Source organism: Trypanosoma melophagium, assembly GCF_022059095.1.
Source record: "Trypanosoma melophagium isolate St. Kilda chromosome Unknown ctg1segment0, whole genome shotgun sequence".
Classification (NCBI taxonomy): domain Eukaryota; phylum Euglenozoa; class Kinetoplastea; order Trypanosomatida; family Trypanosomatidae; genus Trypanosoma; species Trypanosoma melophagium.
This window is the reverse complement of record NW_027125132.1, coordinates 836,156-855,568: the sequence shown is the minus strand read 5'-3', so window position 1 is coordinate 855,568 and position 19,413 is coordinate 836,156. Positions and strand designations below refer to the sequence as shown.

Sequence of the window (19,413 nt, the reverse complement as noted above, 5' to 3'; positions counted from 1 at the left end):
TTCTGTATCCGTAATCTTATTTTGTTCTTTACATGTGGTCTACAATTTAGACGTCATGGTTCCAATGTTTATATATAGCAACTGTGGCGTGGCATCTTGCTCCTACTAATTTTGTGCCTTGTCATCCACCGCATTTGACGCAATAAGTGGACGTCGTCCAAAGACCTTATTGTAATTTTCTTCTCTATTCATAAGTTCCAGTTTGTACATCTTCATTTCATTTAACGCCTTGTTTAGGGCCTGATCCTTTTGTCGTCCTTCCTTAATAAGACGATTAATCATCGCCACATCTTCGGGACGAGACTCACGATATTCATATCGGTATCGAAGTTCATCAAGCTCCGCTCGGAGATCCCGTATCGCATTTTCCTTAATATCTTGCTCACCACGGTGTTGTTGCATTAAGTCATCTACAAAGGCTTTATGTTTTGCAGCTAATTCATTCAAATCACGTTCTCTTTGTCGTCGCATTTCTTGTCGTTGTTCCTCAAAATCTTCTTTCATAGCATTTATGGTAGATGTGAACTCAATTTGTGCATTTTTCATATCTTCCTTCTTACGGTCAATTTCTTCGTTTCGGTTTTTCAGGTCGTGTGTTACCAAGTCTAGTTGGTGTTTAAGGGAATCAAGCTGAAGGCGTGCATCTGTATATTTTTGCTGCAAGGCTAACAATGCCTCATCGCCACGACGTTGCACCGCATTACGCTCTGTGATTAACGATGTGCGAAGCTCATCGAGAGCGGCCTGCATTCTCTGCATGTGCCGCAGCTCCATACTATTAATATATGCCTTATGCTGCTCTTCTACTTCTAATCTTGAACGGTTTGACATTTCCTCTAGTCGTTGCATAGCTTCCCGTAGTTCACTCTCGCGTCCCTGTACATGTCGCAATGCATTTTGCATCTCCGCCGTCTCTCTCTTTGCCCGCTGCAGTGCTTCATTGGTGCTATGGAGCTCCACTCGCAGTCTATCGCACTCACTGGCGAGCCGCCGCGACTCCGCCTCCACCTCCCGTCGTGCCGCCTCGAGTCTTTCGGCCTCTTCGGCTGCGTTGTGTTTCGTCGTGTCGGCCACCCGCCGCGCCTCCGCGAGTTCCTCCTCGAGCCGCCGCCGCATCTCCGCGGCGTCCGCCTCCGCCCGCCGGAGGGCCTCCCGCTCCGCCTCCAACGCCCGGCTGCTCGACTCGACGAGTTCCCGCACCTCCCGCCGGTGGGTCTCCGCCGCTGCTGCCGCCGCCTCCGCGTGGGCCGCCGCCAGCCGCCGCTGCGCCTCTTCGTGTTCCGCCCGCAGGGCCCGCAGCGCCCGCTCGTGTTCGCCCGCCAGCGTCTCGCCCCGCTCCACCAGCGACCCGCGCAGCCGCTCAACATCCGCCCGCAGTCCCGCCACCTCCTCACGCGAGGACGTCAACTCCGAACGCAATAACGTCAGTTCCCCTCGTGAAGATGTCAGTTCCGCCTGAGATGCCGTCAGTTCAGACCGTAACTGCGTCACTTCCGACTGCGAGGTCGTCAGTTCAGCTCGTAAGGATTTCAATTCTGCCTGCAGCGCCGCCTCCCGCTCGGCAGCTCCCGCCGCTTCCCGCTCCGCCTGCAACTTGGCCGCTTGTAATGCAGTTGCCCCCGTTTGCAATTCAGTCGCTAGTGCCGCCTCCCGTTCTTGTCCTGCCGCCCGTAGTTCGTCGTTAAGGCGTTGGGCAGCGTCCAGCTCAGTGCGGAGTTTGCCTAGATCTCTCTCATGCGTAGCCGCTAACTGTTCCATCTGATGTTTACGTCCTTCTTGTAATTGACGAAGTTCCTCTGCGTGCTTATTTTTAAGATCATCCATCTCACGTCTAATCTGCATTATCATTGTGTCGGTTGTCTTCTGTGAAGCAGAGTGAAAAACAGCTAGTGACTTTTCATGCTCTATCTTAAGGGCATCTAATTCTGCTTGATACTTCCTAACAGTTTTATCCATTTGACGTTGTAACTCTTCACAGCGAGTCATTAATGACGCCTCAGTTTCCCGATACTGTGATACTACAGATTCTGCCTCTTTTACTTTTCCCTGAAGCTTACTCACACTTCCTTCAAGGGTCGCCACATCACTTGTGAGTTGTTCATTTTTTTCCTTTGCAAGGCGTAGCTCATGTGTAAGACTATTCTGTTCTGTTTTTAACAGATTTATCTGATTTTCCATATCTGTCAGGTTTGACTGGGTTCTAGCCAACTCAGTTTCCTTTTCATTTACTATCTTCTCTAAACGGGCACGATTTTGATCCGCCTCTTCAAACTGTTTTTTCCACTCCTCTGCACTGCGTCGAAGTGTCATTTCAACATCGCGTGAGGCACCAAGAGAGTTGCTCTCTGCATCGAGTTGCGCACGCAAAACTGCACACTCTTGCTGTAGTCTACTTACTTCCGCTTTGTAACTATTGCTACTTTGTTTCCAATGTTCTAAATCTGCTGCCATACGGATGGCGGCGTCTTCTGCCTGTTTATTTTTATTTGATAACTGTTCTACCTCCGCCGCATGTTCTGTAACAGCAGTATCTAGTTTTAACTGCAAAGAACGAAGTTCTTCACTCAATGCTTCTTTCGCATTCATCTGTTCTGCCAACATGGATTTATACCGATCGTTATACTCTCGTACCAAATTCGCCATTTCTGTATCCTTGGCCGCACATATTCTCGCTATATCATCTGACTTCGACTTCTCAGAAGACTTCACTTCTGCAATAGTCTCCTCAAAACGACTTTTACAATCTGATAGTTCCTCTGTCATGGAACTCACTCTCTCTGTATACGTTCTTCTTATTTCCTCAACTTCTGATTTGCACTGTTTTCGAAATTCCTGTACATTTCTAACACGTTGTTGTTCCGCCTCTTGAAAAGCTTTTCGGAACTCTTCTATACGACGTTCTGCATCTTTACAGAGAGTTTGCACCTCTGTTTCGTGTGTACTTCGCATTGAAGCTATTCGTGCATCAAAATCTTCATTTTGTGTATTCAGCTGGTAAATCACCTTTGTCAGCTGGGCTATTTTTTTGCACATTTTAAAGTGCGTGTCACCATCGTTGCCTTTTCGAATCATCTGTTACCTTCCAAATAGTGAGAAAAAACACGCAGAAAAAAAAAGAGGGGAAAGTACATGATTTTTCTTATTTTTATTAAAGAAAAATAAAAACAGAAAAACACAGGGATATGAGTCTAGAACTACTGAATTTTGTTGGCAACATACCTCAAAGCAGCTTTCTCTTATCGGTAATTCCGGCATTTACTCATTTTCTTTTTTTTTTGTACGTCTTAGTAGAGAAAGAGAAAAAGAAAGAAAAAAATCACATCTCCAACCTTCAGAGGAAGGGGGAGGAGGGAGTAGGGAAAAAATCAAACCAATGTGCCACCAAAATCCACTGAACACACTCCTCATAATCCCAAGTTCTTTTGATAAACAGAGGAAAAAAGTGTGTGTTCATTTGGCTTGATCCCATCTTTTTTTTTCTCGTCCAAGGCATTGCATTGATGATGATGATGATCATTAATGATACTCCTTCGACTTTCTCTCTTTTCCTTCTTATTCCATCTCTTTGGGTCTCTTTCTCTTTTTCCTTTTCTCTTTTTTTCTTTCGTTTTTCTCTCTTTCTCTCTCTCTCTCTCCCTATCATGTTTTTTTTTTTCTTCCTCTTTACTCCTTTACAACAATTCCTTATTACTGTGAAAGTATAGGAGAGTTTTACGGGTGGCACTTTTTCAGCTGAATGTGAGATTATCTAGTAGTTTTTGTGTGCAAATATCCCACAAATTGGACATAGTAAAGGAAACCTAGGCAGTGAAAACAAGACCATGTTTTAATGACCCAGAATGAATGTCATACTGAGCATTATATAAGCAATGCATCTGATTGAATCCAGTGCGTTCACCACCAAAAGGAATTTCCACAGAGGCCTTTAATTTAGAGAAGCCAACAAGAGCGGTATTCATCACACCACCACCGATAAAATGTTTGCGCATACCAAAACTCAGAAGACTCATCATACCCTCTCCTTTATTAGTGTACTCAAGCTGCATGGCGAATTCAGCATCATGACCCCAATCTCCTCGTGTTAAGGCCACCTTCCACTCACCCTTGCTGGGATGCCACTCTGCACCTAAAGTTCCGGTCCTCGATGGATTCGTGGCTGAAGCGGCATAGGAGATAGAGGTACCCTTTGTTGCAGGATCCCATGAGAAGTTAGATCCAAAATGTACACCTCTTATAATTCTTTGTGTGTGGCTTAATGTTAGTGTTTGATTCTTCACGTACTGTAGCTGTGCACATCCACCAGGCACCCATGGATACTGGATCATTCCAACCACAGTACCCTGAGTCATGCCTTGTTGACGTTGTGCCATGCACTGAGCAAGCAACAGCGCTCCTGTGGAACTCACACGCTGATACATGAGACTCCAACGACTCAATGTGTTGTAGGAAGCCATTACAATATCAGAGAAACCATTCATTTGGAGACCTAGCTCCCAGTTTGACATTTGTGGTGAGGCAAGAACACATTTTGAAGAAACCATTACATTTTGCGCATTACGGGCAACATTAAGTGTGATACCCTCGCTTATCTCTCCTGCGTTCCCTTCCATTAAAAGTTGTTGCGCACTACGAAACAAGGAATCGTAGGTAACCAACTTACCCGGTGAAATTGGACCTTCCTTGACACTAGCCGCCAACTTTTTGCGAAACGCATCCTCACGCTGTGCAACAGCTTCCCCCGGTGAGGGCTCGAGCGTTGTTTCTGGATCCACGTCTAACGTCTTTCGCTTCCGTGGTTTCTCTGGTACAACAGGCTCGTCACTCGCCTTACCTCGGAACCATTCCATCAACATCTTGAGGCAGTGTTTGCTCTGGGCTCGCTGTCTCTCTGTTTATGTATGTGAGTGTGCACGCGTCTGTGAGGACTGCACGGCTTCGTTCTACTACCTTATTCCGAGACTCATTCGGACCAATGAGAAGTAAAATTACATACATTACAGAGAAGAAAAAACAAAATAAGAGAGCACAAAAAATTAGAAAAAAACACATAACAAAAACAAAAAATAAATTGATACCTCAAAAAACAAAATGCAAACAAGGTCCTCTCGAGAAAATGCAAATGAAAAAAAAAATTCGAAAAAAAAAAAGAAAAAGGCGACATCGACCTCTTGAAAAATGCCTTGCTCTTTCTTTTTCGTTCTCTTTCTCTCTCTCTCCCTTCCTTTCTTTTTTCGTTTTCGTTTTCGTTCCCTGTTCCCTCTGTTTCCCCTTGGTTCCTGGAGGAGAAAAGATGATGAGAGGTAAAGAAACAAAAAAAAAAAAAAAAACACATCTTGCAGTTGCTAAAAATAATGCGGAGTGTTCCCATCTCACCAAGAAAACGGAAAACGTATTACAAACTTTAGTCCGCCTCTGCGAGAGCTGTCAACCACTCCTCTACTTCCTGATCAGGTACACGGGAGAAATTGTGGTTGCTCATGCTGCATCGTCCCACCTCTAAATCCGATGCTTTCAAGGATTCACCAAGGGAGCTTTGAAGTGCCGCAAGGGCGACCATAGCAGCCTCTTTTTGAGAAAGTGTGTGAAATGGTGCATTTTTTTGTTTCTTCTCAAGGAATGCCATCGCCTCAATTTGTTTTTTACCAGTAGCATAGGCGTGAAAGCTGCCACACCACCCCGCTGGGTCTACACAGTAGATCTGCGGAACCCACGATCCATCCTCGTCGTTCTGCTCCATACCAAGAAATGTCATGACAACTCCCATAAGTCGCATTCCTGCTTGTTGTGTCCTGACTTGCGCCATATCTGCCACACGCTTGGCAAGCACGCTAACTGGAATAGACGACCCAAAGCGGTACTTGTACTCAGACGCCTCATGACGAGCTTTCTGTACCAAAGCCTTTCCATCAGGAGCTCGGCCTGTAACACAGGCACCAATACCTTCAGTGATATTGTAAAGGGAGGCAATAGTTTCAGAACGCATCAGTTTATCAGGCACTGTGTGCTGTGTAAATACCAATACGGCGTCTTTGCAGCGTATAGCTACTGTAAGGAGGCCTGCATACGTTACAGCTTTGAAGGCATATTCAACCTGATACAAGGATCCCTCTGGACTGAATATTGTAATAAATTGATCAAATCCTGAGCGGCTCATCCTGATAACTGATGATCAATTTGATTCCTGATAGATTCCACTTGGCTTGTAAATATTGCTTACACTTGAATAGTTCTTTATTCCAAATAAAAAAAACAAAACGAAGAAAAGAAATGCTGTACAAAAGTAAAAAAAAAAAAACAGGCAACACAAAAAAGTTACATAACAACATAGGAAGCAAACCACATATATATACACACAGAATAAATAGTGAAAGCAAAAACCACAACAGAAAAAATAAAAGCATGGTTCACTACGACTACCATTACAAGTAAAAAAACAAAAAACAAGGACAAAAAGCAAAGAAAGATGGACCTAAAACAAAAAAAACGAAGTGATTACATACGAACGAAGCACACACAACCTGCACAAGGCGAAAAGTTTGGGAATGGCGTTTGAAATATCGCAGCAATATCAATTCTAACCCCCACGTCATAAAACCGTTGGGGAATAGAATACCAGAATAAAAACAAAAAAAATGAAAAAAAGATAGACTAATAAAAAAAAAAAAGAAAATAAAAATGCATTTATAACAGTCCAGAGTATAAACAGATGCATTTCATTCCTTTTTCTTTTTTTGAGCATAATGACAACGTTCTTCAGTATCGGAGAGAAATTTGGAGGACCACCATCCCCTTTTTGGTGTGAAAACACCTCAACTCGGTACTCTAACAGATAGACAAACGTCAGATAATGAAGGAGACACATCCCATAATACATCTGTTATGTGAAAGTAATAGAAAAACAAAAAGACAACAATAACAACAACAAGCACACCTACTCTTTCAAATATTCCTTTGGTGCTCTAGGTGATCTTTCATTCTATAATTCTTCAACAACTTGCGATTGTTCCCTTTGCAATTTCTTCAGACTTGCAAACGAGTCTAAGCTAGACAACCCTCTAGGTAACTGGAGACCTTCAGAATTATGTGTCTTTTTTATATTTGGTGACATCTCCACGAATACAGACTTTTCTACGACTGGTGACTGTTCTACATCTGGAGGATCATCTTTGTCCTCTGATTTTTCTACGCTATTCCTCTTTTCTACTTGCTTCCATTGAGATAATGATCTTTCAAGGGGTTGTGCACTTTGGGATCTCCCCACTTGCCGTGACGTCGACAAATCTCCCGTACAATACACGCTCACCTCCAGACGGTTCTGGTACTGTGATCCAGTGTCCGGCCTAATGGTGGAGGCGGCGTCATCAGCGCAAAAACTATTCTCTGAGCGACACATTACTGCTACTTCTCCTGGTGGTTCCCCAAACCAACCACCATTTCTTTCCCTAATGCCCAGTACAACATCAGCCCAACGACACACGGTATTCACCTTGTTTTGCGTTGCGTTTACTGCGATCACCTGCAGTCCCCGATAGTCCGTGAAGGTGACGGCTGCCGGATTGGCGGCGGCGACGGCGATGGGATCGTACTCCTCGCCCCGCCGGCTGCCGGAATCTGCGGGCGTCACGGCGCTGGAGTTGCTGGGGTTCATCTCCCCCCTGCGTCCCCGGTTGCCGATGATGTACGTCGACGTCTTCTTCTCCAGCGGGGCGAGGCCGCTACTCGATGCACCGCACCCCATTAGCAGGTTAGTGAGCCTTTGTTCTATGTATTTTTTATTTATTTATAGTATGTGGAGGTGTGTGTGTGTGTGTGTTTGTGTGTGAGTAAGAAAGAGAAGAAGGAAGGAAAGGGTAATAAAAAGAGTACAAGCAACAAGCAAACAAATAAATAAATATACGAGAGAGAGAGAGAGAGAGAGAGAGAGCATGCAAACAAAGAAACAAAAAAGAAGAAAAAATACTTATGCACATATCGCAGAGAGTTATCCAACCGGAAATAATTAAAGAAAAAAAAAAGAAACCAGAATGGCTTTCTCCTTCTTTCATTCCGTCTCTCTCTCCTTGAAGTTTCTTTTTTTTTCTTTTTCTTATTGCTTTTTGATCCCTCTCCTCTTTTTTCTTTCTCTTTTTTGAGCTCTTCATTAAAATTAATGGTAATTGTTTCGGTAGAAGCGGTCAAAGACACGATCTCCATGGGCTTGAATAGAGTTTTCCAAAGTGCGGCGGAGTGGTCCCACTCTTGTTTCCATCGCCGTTCGTGATGTATCAGGAGCATCTGTCTGTAAGTTCATAATCGCACCGGGAGCATTACCACCACCTGCCGCCACAGTTTGAAGTTGTGCATTATCGCTTGTCATCCATTTCCCAGGAGATGTGAAATCTTCATAATGTTTTTCATATTTGTGTTGTGCCACTTTCAGTTTCTCTACCTCAACAAGGTTACGATATCCCTCAAGACCGTAGGGCCCTGCTGCAAGAACCGCATATCGCATCTCAAACACAGATGCGCTGGGTTGCAACAAAGACTCCTTAAAACGAATATACTCTTCAACACTGTACTCTGGTCTAAACCAGTAGCACTGACGTAGAAGATGGATTTGTTGACCATAATGTATTAATTCACGGATAATATGCTCACTCACCGAATCTACAACACGTTCCACGTGAAACCGAAAACGATTATGTATTCCCGTTCGAAGATCCATACAACATGCGGCTGCTCCTGTTCCAATATTTGGAGTATCCTCTTTAACAGGGTGTAGAATATGAAAACCTTGAACACTATAATCTCCATGTGGAAGCATAATTATTCGCTGAACCGCAATATCATAGGAATCTAATACCTTTTTACAACTTGTACCATCTTCAATAGTCCAGTGGTTTACAAATTTATTTACTAAATCACCAGCTGGTACATCAAGTGGCATTTCTGCAGCAGATAACGTCAACTCATGAATAGCATCAAGTACATCATCATCTCGGGTCGCCTCAAAAGAGGGTAAACTAAAACTTACCAAACAAAACGTTTCTGATGCATATGATTCAAAACCAACCAAACCAAAACTACCAAAGGGTACTTTAATACCTTTACGTCTTGAAAGGATATCTACAGCCACATTGGTATCATTTTCTGCTTTTTGCATTGCCGCAGTAGCTTCTTTGAGGCTTACACCAAGTCGTCCACAAAGTCGTCTTAGGATAGCTGGATTCACACATTGCATCGGGTGACATTCCTGGGGAAAAAGCTCACCAAGCTCACCACCGTATACTTCTCGCGGAATAGGTTTATAAAATACGACACGATTACGCATAATACCAAAAGAATCCCCTGGTATATTTATATCTTTCTCTGTATCTTCGGTCGGGGATTTTGCCTTGGATTGCAATTCCGTCAAGAGTTCTCGAGGTGGCAACTCCTGCTCCAAGTGACGTCGCTCATGCTCTGTCAGTCCACTCGGTTGGGAATAATAACGCCGAGAATAACAACAACAGGAAGCGTATGAAATTCGTGTGAACGGGAAACGTGCAATTCTAGAGAGGACCATTGCAGGAAGCACACACCTACCACCTTCCTTTTATCCCCCTCGGGGTTTAAATAGTGATGGCAATAATAATTTAGATGATAATAATAATAAGCGGGAATAGCTGCAGTAGCAGTAGCAGTAGTAGTAGTAGTAATAGTAGTAGTAGTAGTAGTAGTAATAGTAGAAAGGGGAAGGAAAAAACAAAAACAAAAACAAAACCAGATGATAGGGCGAAAAAGTAAACAATGAAAAAGGGAAAATGGAACAAACCAACTTTAAAAATTTTCCCCCTATTATAGTAAATATATAATGAGGAATCGAATAATGGAAACTTAACTTCCTCGGTTTCCTCTTCTCTTCCCTTCCTCAGAAAAAAAAAGCAGAGATCTCTCTTCTTTTTTCTTTGGAGTATATGTGTCCCTTTCACTTCTTAATATCGTTTCGCTGTTCTTTTAAAGAAATCAGAATCCCCTGTGAAGAACAGATATTGTAGACTCATCAATAGATATCTCATTTGTTAACTCGTTACGAACTAGATCAAACGTAACAACACCACAGTTTTGGATTTTTTTTTGTTTAGCAATATGTCTAGAGGAGGACGGTAAAAAACGGCGAAAGAAGCAACGAAAATAACCGCTATGACCAACCACAACCACTTCCTTTAATTCCGCATTTGAAAGTTTTGCTGAAGATGCTGGTCGATATGAAGTGTCTTTAGAACCATCAAAGATATGATAAACAAACTCATCCATACGTCCATAAACATTTACCAGAGGTGTTCTATTACCAGCGTTAAGGCGAGCATCGAATACTGTACTAAGTAGCGATGGAGTATTATACTTTCCCATTTTACAAGGAACAATTTTCCCTCTCTCTGTGGAAAGTGTTTGTGCGTCTATATTACGTGAACCTTCCTGTAGTGAAGAATCAATTAATATTTTTTCATTTGTAGATGAAATACGAGGTCCCATACCAATAACTGCTGTTTCCATTGCACGACGAAGGTTACTGCAAACAATAAGAGATGTATCAACATCATAAGATATTTTTCCCTTAGCTGAGCGTATAAACTGAGCCAACTCTTGGACCTCTTCATTTCCCTTAGAACTTAAAGGAGAATCAATAATAACTGAATTGAACGGATCCCGAACAAAATATATGGCCTCACGAACCATTGCCTTCGCCATACGTAGAGGCCAAGAGATTCCATAAGAATTAAATAAAGAATTCCAAACAGATTGGCCATGTCGAATGAATACTACTCGAATGACGCGTTTGGATGCCTTTGCAGTCGTTGCCTCCTGCATTCGCATATAATTAGTTCCTGTAAACTGTTTCGGAAGATCATTAGCTACCATCATGAAGTGAAGTCCGTAAGCATAGGATGCAGCCTTCATACGGAAAGCCTGAGCAGCAGGTACCACTGCCACAGCCACCGCAATAAGCAGAGAAAATATCACGAAAAAAAACATTACCAAAAAATAAATTTGTATGTGTGTGTGTGTGTGTGTTTTCTTTACTTCCTTCTCCGATTTATTTCTCTACATATAAATATACAAATCAGTAAAAACGCGAAAAAAAAGAGAGATACACAGTTTATACATGTACATGTGTGTCTGTTCGTGAGAGTCTGTGTTGGTCCAGATACATATATGTTTATATAATATGAGTACGTATGTGCGTAAAAATAACAATAGTTCAGTCAATCAGAGTCAAGAAAAAAAAAAAAATGTGCAGCGCAAGCAAGAATAGAACAAGAAAAAAGGAAGTAAGTGAGGAGATTTTGAGTATTTATATTATTTTTTTTTTCCTGTTCCTTCGTTTGTTTGCTTGTTTTTCTTTTTTTTCCTAAAAAAAAAGTATTTTCCAATATACGTGATGTTTCACAATGCGAAAAGCATATCTGCATCAGACAATTCAGTGGGAGATTGAATTCGTCCATCCATGGCGTCGCATATAGCTGCCGCCACTACAGTAATGTCATAATTGCAAACAAATGGCTCCCTAAGCTGAACATGGGGAATAAATGCGGTCTTATCACACACGAGATGTAATGTGGCAGAGCGTTGAAAGCCCAACTCACACTGCGACCCCGCGGCATAGACCACATCTACTTGGTTAATGGCCGCCCCTTTGCTCTCCTGGACACATCTGTACGGTGCGGCTGTGTTGGTGTCCACGGTGGTCCCGGCGGCCCGCAGGCGGCGTGGCATTGTCTGGTGCCCATTCTCGTAGAGCAGCGGCTGGGCGCCCAACTCGTCCATGAGGTGCCAGCGGTCGTGGACGCCGAGGATGAACTCCTCCAAGATGACCCCGCGGACCTGGCGGTACTGCCGGACCCAGCGGCCGGGGCACAGTTCGTAGCTCCAGTACCGCATCTGCCATCCAATACACCCACGCCGCGGCGGAGCACTAATACTACTAATACTACTACTATTAGTACCACTTCCACCACTATTATTATTACTAATACTAATACTACCATCGGGAGCAGTAGTGGAAGGGGACGGGCGGGTGTTGGGAGCCGACATGGTGGTGTAGAGTTGCTTGAAGACCGCTACTTCATGCTCCCGCACTCGCCGCGCCACCTCACACTCCTCTGCGGTCACGCACACGAGCAGCACAGATACCATCAAAGTGACAGCAGCAGCAGTAGTAGTACTAGTTATAATACTGCCCCGCCGCATGGGATGTAACCTTGTATTTGGTTTGAGGTACTTTGTGTATGTGTCTCATGTGGTTGTTACATCAAATAGAGAAAGAGAAAAAAGTAGAAGCAAGAAGAAGAAAAATATAGAAAATACGAGAATAGGAGAGCGGTCACAATATATGTAATATGAATAGGAAAATAAAAAGAAAAAAAAGAGAGGACCCTCTAAACTTAGGAAAATGTCAATCCACCCACTACGACGCAGATGCCTTTTTCTTTCTTCTCGAAGAGCAAAGAAAAAAAAAAAATATGGGTGGCGAAAGCAAACAAAAATACACACACGATGACTGAGAGTTTTCTTTCTTTTTCTCTTTTAGACTATGACTACCTAAATAGTACAGTGTGCAATGGAAAAGAAAAAGAAACAAAAATCAGTCCATTCATTCGGTCAAATATTTGGCGTATGTTGACCCTACATAGGTTAAAAAGTACAATTCTCTGAGTTCCTCATAATTTTGCTGTTTTTTTTCCTCTTCCTTTCCTCATGTTTCGCAGTGATGGAGACACAATAACTCAAATATACACCACACAAAACACACACAAAAAAAAAAAAGGAACGACAAAAAACAAAAAAAAACCATCAAAATAATAATAATAATAATAATAATAATAATAATAATAATAATAATAATAATAATAATAATAATAATAATAATTAAAAACAATGAGGACGTGTCTTGCGCTCATATTCTACACTTTCTTCTCCTTTACACACACATCACGTATCCTACTCTTCTAGTGCATCATATTGATTTCTGTTTTTTTTTTCAAGTTTCCTTGCCTTTGTTTTATCTTTGGGGGGTTCTCTCTGCGTTGTTCACGGCGCTTGCAGTCCCCGCTATTGAAAGCGAAAAGGAGGAGACAGAAATATATAATAAAAGAAAAAAAAAGGGTGACAAAAAGGCACATTTCCCCTATATAGTCGCATCCCCTATAAATAATTCAAGGGAGGAGGCAAAGTGTTAGTTCTCTACAACTGAAACAATGCAATTAACTCAGACGCATATTATCCGAGGGAGGTAAGCGAAAGTGACGAAAAAGAAAAAAAACGACAACAATAACAGAAACTACAAGTACACTGAATAACGAGAATCAGGCTGTGTTCTCCTTCATTTTGCCTGTTCTTTATCTTGTTGCCCCTACCAATGTGTTTCCTTCTTTCTTTTCGTTTTACCTCCCTTGAATTCGGAATAAATAAATAAATAAATAAAAATGAAAAAAAAAAGCAAAACAAAGGAGGTAAACACACTTGAAGTTTTCATCCTCCACTATCCTCTCTGTATCACAGTCTCTGATACTTCTTTGAGAGAGTTTCCATTAACTTCTGTGTTGGAACATACTGTCCATACGGGGGAATGACTTCACCAAGCATTAGACAATCCTCGGCCCAGTTAATCTGAGCCAAGGTGAGTCCTGGAACCTCCTTCTTTACTTGTGCGGCTTCAATCATGACATCACCCTTCTTTGCGCCATGATCGTACAATACATGAGTTACAGCTGTTCGTAGTAATTTTGTAAGACTACCGTCTGATGAGTTGACAATTTTACCACCACAAGACTCCAATGCCTTTGTTAGTTGTGGATCTGATTCAAGAGAAGGAGTCAGAAAAAATTTCATGCCACTAAAGAGAAGCTTGTCAACACGATTATGTCGTTGTTCACATTTAAGAAGCTCGATATTTGCCCTCCGTTCACGTGTTTCACGTTCATCCCCAAATTGGTCGTTATCATCATCTCCCAAATGTTTGGATTCCAACGTATTACAGACAGCTTTAAAAAGATCAATATTTGTGTACTGAAGTTCTTGTAATTCAAAGAATGGAGGAAGGTTGGCATCTGCTCCCACAGCAAGTGCTCCTTTATCGGAAGCTGCACCCTTTCTCTTTTTCTCAGGTGGAAAAGATGTTGGAATAGCGTATTCCTCCACATTCATAAGATAGTATGGATGCTGATGGTGAGGAAGAAATGTACCCTTTCCTGCAGGTTGTGCTACAGCAGGAATCGAATTAAGACGGTAAAGGGCAGTGTGAATCTGACGAGATTGAAGGAGACAGTCAAGCATCCATGTAATTGGTACTGCGGGAATATTAGTATCACCTTCCACACATTTTCGCACCTTATCACTTCGTTCATATCCTGTACGATACACCAGCAAATTTACCTGCATGAGATCAAACTGAACCAGGCATACAGCTCCGTGACGTTCGGCCATACGCCATTCCACTGAGTGACTTGGGTGTCTAAGGGTTCGTGGAATAACGCCATTAAAGTGCATTTTATATCCGGCAAAAATCTGTGGCACACCCTGACGATCCATTGGGCGGGCATACAGACATACTTGACAGTAGGTGTTCTCTTTGGAAACCTCAACTGAACAAATAGGGCAAAACCAACCTTTTATTGTCACTGTAGCATCAAGAGGATCCATCGTGGCTCTCACGTTGTCTGAGATCGTATAAATATAGCTTTATTTTCTTCTAAACCCTTCAACAAATTTTACTCTTAATGTGTAAACATAATTTCATTATTAAATAAATGAAGCGAGAAGAAAAAGAAAATGAAAATGATAATATTATAGTAATCACAAGTTAAACTAAGAGTCAACGAATAATATTATATATATATATATATATATATATATATATATATATATATATGTAGCACATTTACAAAAAAAAAATGTTTTTTGTTTTTTTTTTTCTTTCCAAAGTAGTATTACCTCACCCTGTATCCTTATTCTTCATATAGTATACATCATATTATCCTTTCTATTTCCAACAGTACTCAATCTTGGCAGTGTTCGAGCTGCTCTTAACGGAATTTGTGATTCTTTTACATGCTGCAGCACCTTTGGTGGCATAGGCCGCCATCGCAGCAGTCGTTGTACCATTTGATGTTCGGAAGTTGCAAAATCGGCGTCTGTGATTTTTGGCAAACTTCTCTCATATCGCAGTGTTTCGGCGCCCTTCTCACGTTCCGCCTCTTCCTGCGCCTCCTGTCGACGAAGACCGACTTCCGCTAAATTATCCACTAGCGACTTTTGTTGTCGCCGCAATGCGTCCACTTGTACTTGTGCCACACGAAGTTGTTCCCGTTTTGTTTCAATATCACGTAAGAGGACTTCCATCGCCTGATCGTGTGTGGAGAGAATAACGTCCTCCGCGCCAATATCGTGATTGGTCTCGTAAATCTCCTCCTCTTGATCGGAGGTGAGCATGCAGCGTTTAATGCTGCGGCCAGAGCAGAGCTCAAGATTTTGCATCTCCGTGTGATACGTCTCAAAGCGAAAGGCGACTCGAATATCCGAGAGATGTGTACGCAGAGGGTCATTCCCTAGTGAGGAACTCATATACCAATGATCCCCAATAGCCTCACGTTTAAACATATGATCAAAACCACACTGTAATACAGAATTACGGGCAATCTCACATAAATCATTAGCAGAAAGTCCCCATACACGGGCTGCTATACTATATTCCTCAATTAATGGTTCTCGTGTTTGGTGAAACATAAGTGGATCATCTGTACTCAAAGATACATTTAATCCTCGTCGAAAAAATTCAGGAAATGGATTTTCAAGAAAACGTAGAAATAATGCATTATTACTTAAAGGTGAAACATGTAGTCCAATTTGAGATAAGTAGTATAAATATTGCATGGGAGGATCACTACGGAGATTAATACCATGACAAATACTGTTAGCACAAAGGAAAGCTCCGTAAAGGTGCTCTGCTGAACCGGATTCACCACAGTGAGGACGTAATGCAAAGGTTGAAAATCCACGCGAAGCCCTAAATTCATTGAGTGTACGTATATTTGCATATAAATAATATAAATAATAGTTATACGGTGGATTTTCTACAGATGTCCAAGCCCATGGAGAAGTTGGTACAAAAGGAAGATCAAGTGTTGCTTCATTATCTACCGAGTCAAATCCACTCATGTGATTTAAGAAATGGTGAACTAATGGATGTTCAGAAGGATGTAATGAAGCTTCCCAGAGAGGTTGAAATATATTTTGTAAATATTGACCAAAACTTCCGATAATATTTTGAGCTCGAAAAACTTTATAAACACGTGGTACTTGAATAATCCATTTATTATGCTTTGAAGACATACCATGGGTAGAAAACCACAGAGCTAAATTATCCCATTCTTTGATATTAATACCATATATAGAGACACGATTTTCAGCAAAAGTATATCGATCTCTCAAATATTGTGCAAAAACATCTTGAATTAACTCTGCGAAATAGCGACCTTTCATGAAATTATCAGTCTTAAGTAAGAGAGAACGAAGTTCTGAATTTTCCATCGGATTGTACTTGTTGTTAAAATTGTCAAATCGTTCAAACAATGTATGATCTGCCTGTACATTAAGTTGATCAACAGTCAAATTCTTGGTAATGCCACTTTTTGCAAAAAAATGTCCAAGAGTATGAATAATATCTCCTTTCTTTGTCGCAATATCATCACCACTGTATAATAATTTTCTTATAATGAAACTTAACAATTGTCTTCCTGTCATACCAGCTGCCATATGAATATGAGTATCAACTTTTACGGCTTGATAAATATCACGATTAGATGATACACGATCTACTGTAGTTCCTGCTTCATTTGCATGATTAAGAGCTAAATGAAGACAAAACTTATGTTCTAGATTTTCTAATCGTTGGTGGGCAAAATCTTTTACTTCATTACTTGCACATATTGCATAAAGTTCCTTCAAATCATTACGAAATGCTTCTAATGTCGGAAGATGTCTAGGCCATGCATGTACAGCATTCTTTGGAAAAGAAATAAACACAGCATCACTTGCAGCATATGTCCAGTCATCCTCATTAAAACTATCAGTCTTACGTTGAAAATCTGCTTCCACTGTACGACGTTGTACCACAACTTCCCATGGATTTGGTGGTTCCCAAATATATTTAAATCGCATATCCAACGCCCGTGCAATGCGGGGGGCGGCACTGAGGGCCGATTTCACTTCTTTATGAGGTCCATTTAATACCGTGCGGGGAAAACAAATTCGTGTATCTAACACCGTATTATACTCCACTTCCTTTACATTACTGAGATAATGCCAACGACTAAGTACGGTGGTTTCCTCTGCCACACCTCTATTAATGTACAAATCTTTTAGCATACTACGTTCTAAACTCCATGACTCTTCACGAAATGCCAGTCGTACATTAGTGACTTCACTTAATTCAAATTCATTACCCTCAACGCCACAATTAAAATTTTCTCCTAACCACTCTTTTTTTCGTTCAATAGGAAAGGATGATATCATAACACTATTACGAGCTAGTTCTGTTACATCAAGAAAGCTTAGACGAAGCATTTTCATAGCCGTTCCATATTCTTCAAGAAGTGAATTTGAATTATGATGAAAAAGAAGTGGGGCTTCAGTGGCTATTGCAACATTAAGACAACGATGTAAAAGATTTGGAAGTGGGTGTTCTTGGTATGGTACAATACTTTGAATATGATCACGTAAAGGACTTACTGTAAGACCTACACCATGTAAACCACACAAGTACTGTAAAACAGGATAATCCATAATTATTGTAGCACGAGTAATAACATCACCTAAAAGATATCCAGCTAAAAGATCAATAGGACTACTTTGATTAACACCACAAAAACGTAATTGAAAAGTATTCAGTCCTTTCCGTTTTCTTAAACTGTTTAATACAGTTAAATTAGCATACATATAATAGAAGTAATATAATCCATTTGGTTTAGTACCATAAGGTATTTCACTAGGAATAGGTGCTTTTTCATCAAAATCTGTTTCCAATGCAGAAGCTGTAGTACTAACCTGAAATCCACCAACTTGTTTTAAGAACCAAGCAATAGAAGAATATTTTGCACCTGTAGGTGAAATAGTTGCTTTAAACAATGGTAGAAAAATAAAATCTAATTGATCCTGAATCGTTTTACAATTTACAGGATAATTTACCCCAGATGGTGGATCACACATAAAACAAACATGAAGTATCCACATATTACGTCTATGAGGTCCAATATTAGACCTATGTAAAATAGTAGCGATATCTGCTAATTCATTAGAGTATGTACCATAAAGTGGAATAGAGTACTCTGTCGCTTGAACGTAATGTGTATTTTGATCAGCTTTCTGTAATCGTTTATATAAAAGACGTGGTGTACATGATCCCTGTAAGCGAAGAAAACTATATCGTAATTCAACACTAAGAGGAGATGAATCAAGTGAATCTTCATTCTCAGTACTACCAGGTTTAGGTTGCCATCCTAATCCTTCTACCGTAAGAAGTGAGGGATCATCTATCCCATGTGTTTGAAAGAGTTCACGTAATGTAGAGTTTGTACCATCACGAAGACGGAGAGGTGCATCAGGGTATCGATTATACCAATCAATTATAACATCCAAAAGTTCTTGGGCATCCATTGAACGTGCTAACACCACAGAATTATCTACTTTTGTAGCTTTAGCTAAAACACCACCTGCTTTACGAAAATTCTCTTTTTGCTCAATATCAGCATTAAGAAGAAAAAACATCCTAGATCGTTCTTGTATAATATTAAGTCGATGCGAACATGCCTTTATACAATTAGTATTACCAACAGTCAATCGAAGATGTTGTACATCAGATGCAAAAGTGTTCCATGGTTGCAAAGAATACATAGGAGAAGGTTCATGATCAGAGACTTGATAAATTCCAGCTACTTGAGTAATCGTCACACGACGTGGCATTTTTGGCATATGAACACGTTCATTTACTTTCTTGTAACGTGGGCGCATACGAATAGCTGATTCAATGCGTTCATGAACCTTTCGCATTTCAACCCCACCATCATCTCCATCAATGACAACTTTAAACATATGCGACTCCTGAAGCTGGTTCTTTAACAAGGGATTATTACCATGACTGATGGTAATTTTATGCCGCAGCGGAGAATGTACTTCGCCGTGTGGACCGAGTGAACAATTGGCCTCTTCATAGCTGCGGCGAGTAACAGAGCCCACATTCGCATCACTCTCACTACTTCTACGAGCCCTACCGTACATATTTCTTTTTTTTTTTTTGTTTCCCTTTAAATGGTGTTTCTTTTTTTTTCTTCTTTTTGCCTCCACTTTTTGTTTGGTTTTGATCTTTGTTTTTTTTTTCTCTTTTGGTATCTGTGCTTG

General features: G+C 41.2%; 9 protein-coding genes across 9 annotated transcripts; all 9 read right to left on the bottom strand.

Moving 5' to 3' along the window:
- Nucleotides 1-105: 105 nt before the first annotated feature.
- LSM04_008645 (Protein FAM184A/B) lies at nucleotides 106-3,072 on the bottom strand (the record flags this gene model as incomplete). Its single annotated transcript, XM_067335584.1, has 1 exon — nucleotides 106-3,072. The coding sequence occupies one exon, from the start codon at nucleotides 3,070-3,072 to the stop codon at nucleotides 106-108; it is 2,967 nt and encodes a 988-aa protein (XP_067195428.1).
- A 728-nt stretch (nucleotides 3,073-3,800) lies between these two features.
- On the bottom strand, nucleotides 3,801-4,853 carry LSM04_000640 (uncharacterized protein; the record flags this gene model as incomplete). Its single annotated transcript, XM_067335582.1, has 1 exon — nucleotides 3,801-4,853. The coding sequence occupies one exon, from the start codon at nucleotides 4,851-4,853 to the stop codon at nucleotides 3,801-3,803; it is 1,053 nt and encodes a 350-aa protein (XP_067194948.1).
- Nucleotides 4,854-5,401: 548 nt separating this feature from the next.
- On the bottom strand, nucleotides 5,402-6,154 carry LSM04_008796 (Proteasome alpha-subunit; the record flags this gene model as incomplete). The annotated part of the gene is made up of 1 exon (XM_067335581.1): nucleotides 5,402-6,154. One exon carries the CDS (start codon nucleotides 6,152-6,154, stop codon nucleotides 5,402-5,404), a length of 753 nt encoding a protein of 250 aa, XP_067195438.1.
- An 822-nt stretch (nucleotides 6,155-6,976) lies between these two features.
- Nucleotides 6,977-7,738, bottom strand: LSM04_009271 (uncharacterized protein; the record flags this gene model as incomplete). Its single annotated transcript, XM_067335580.1, has 1 exon — nucleotides 6,977-7,738. One exon carries the CDS (start codon nucleotides 7,736-7,738, stop codon nucleotides 6,977-6,979), a length of 762 nt encoding a protein of 253 aa, XP_067195470.1.
- A 408-nt stretch (nucleotides 7,739-8,146) lies between these two features.
- On the bottom strand, nucleotides 8,147-9,544 carry LSM04_005668 (uncharacterized protein; the record flags this gene model as incomplete). The annotated part of the gene is made up of 1 exon (XM_067335579.1): nucleotides 8,147-9,544. One exon carries the CDS (start codon nucleotides 9,542-9,544, stop codon nucleotides 8,147-8,149), a length of 1,398 nt encoding a protein of 465 aa, XP_067195234.1.
- A 440-nt stretch (nucleotides 9,545-9,984) lies between these two features.
- Nucleotides 9,985-10,995, bottom strand: LSM04_009221 (uncharacterized protein; the record flags this gene model as incomplete). The annotated part of the gene is made up of 1 exon (XM_067335578.1): nucleotides 9,985-10,995. The coding sequence occupies one exon, from the start codon at nucleotides 10,993-10,995 to the stop codon at nucleotides 9,985-9,987; it is 1,011 nt and encodes a 336-aa protein (XP_067195465.1).
- Nucleotides 10,996-11,406: 411 nt separating this feature from the next.
- LSM04_002506 (Glucosidase 2 subunit beta-like) lies at nucleotides 11,407-12,210 on the bottom strand (the record flags this gene model as incomplete). Its single annotated transcript, XM_067335577.1, has 1 exon — nucleotides 11,407-12,210. One exon carries the CDS (start codon nucleotides 12,208-12,210, stop codon nucleotides 11,407-11,409), a length of 804 nt encoding a protein of 267 aa, XP_067195060.1.
- A 1,305-nt stretch (nucleotides 12,211-13,515) lies between these two features.
- Nucleotides 13,516-14,661, bottom strand: LSM04_003140 (BRCT domain; the record flags this gene model as incomplete). Its single annotated transcript, XM_067335576.1, has 1 exon — nucleotides 13,516-14,661. The coding sequence occupies one exon, from the start codon at nucleotides 14,659-14,661 to the stop codon at nucleotides 13,516-13,518; it is 1,146 nt and encodes a 381-aa protein (XP_067195096.1).
- Nucleotides 14,662-14,973: 312 nt separating this feature from the next.
- LSM04_006076 (Adenosine/AMP deaminase domain) lies at nucleotides 14,974-19,293 on the bottom strand (the record flags this gene model as incomplete). Its single annotated transcript, XM_067335575.1, has 1 exon — nucleotides 14,974-19,293. One exon carries the CDS (start codon nucleotides 19,291-19,293, stop codon nucleotides 14,974-14,976), a length of 4,320 nt encoding a protein of 1,439 aa, XP_067195272.1.
- Nucleotides 19,294-19,413: the final 120 nt, after the last annotated feature.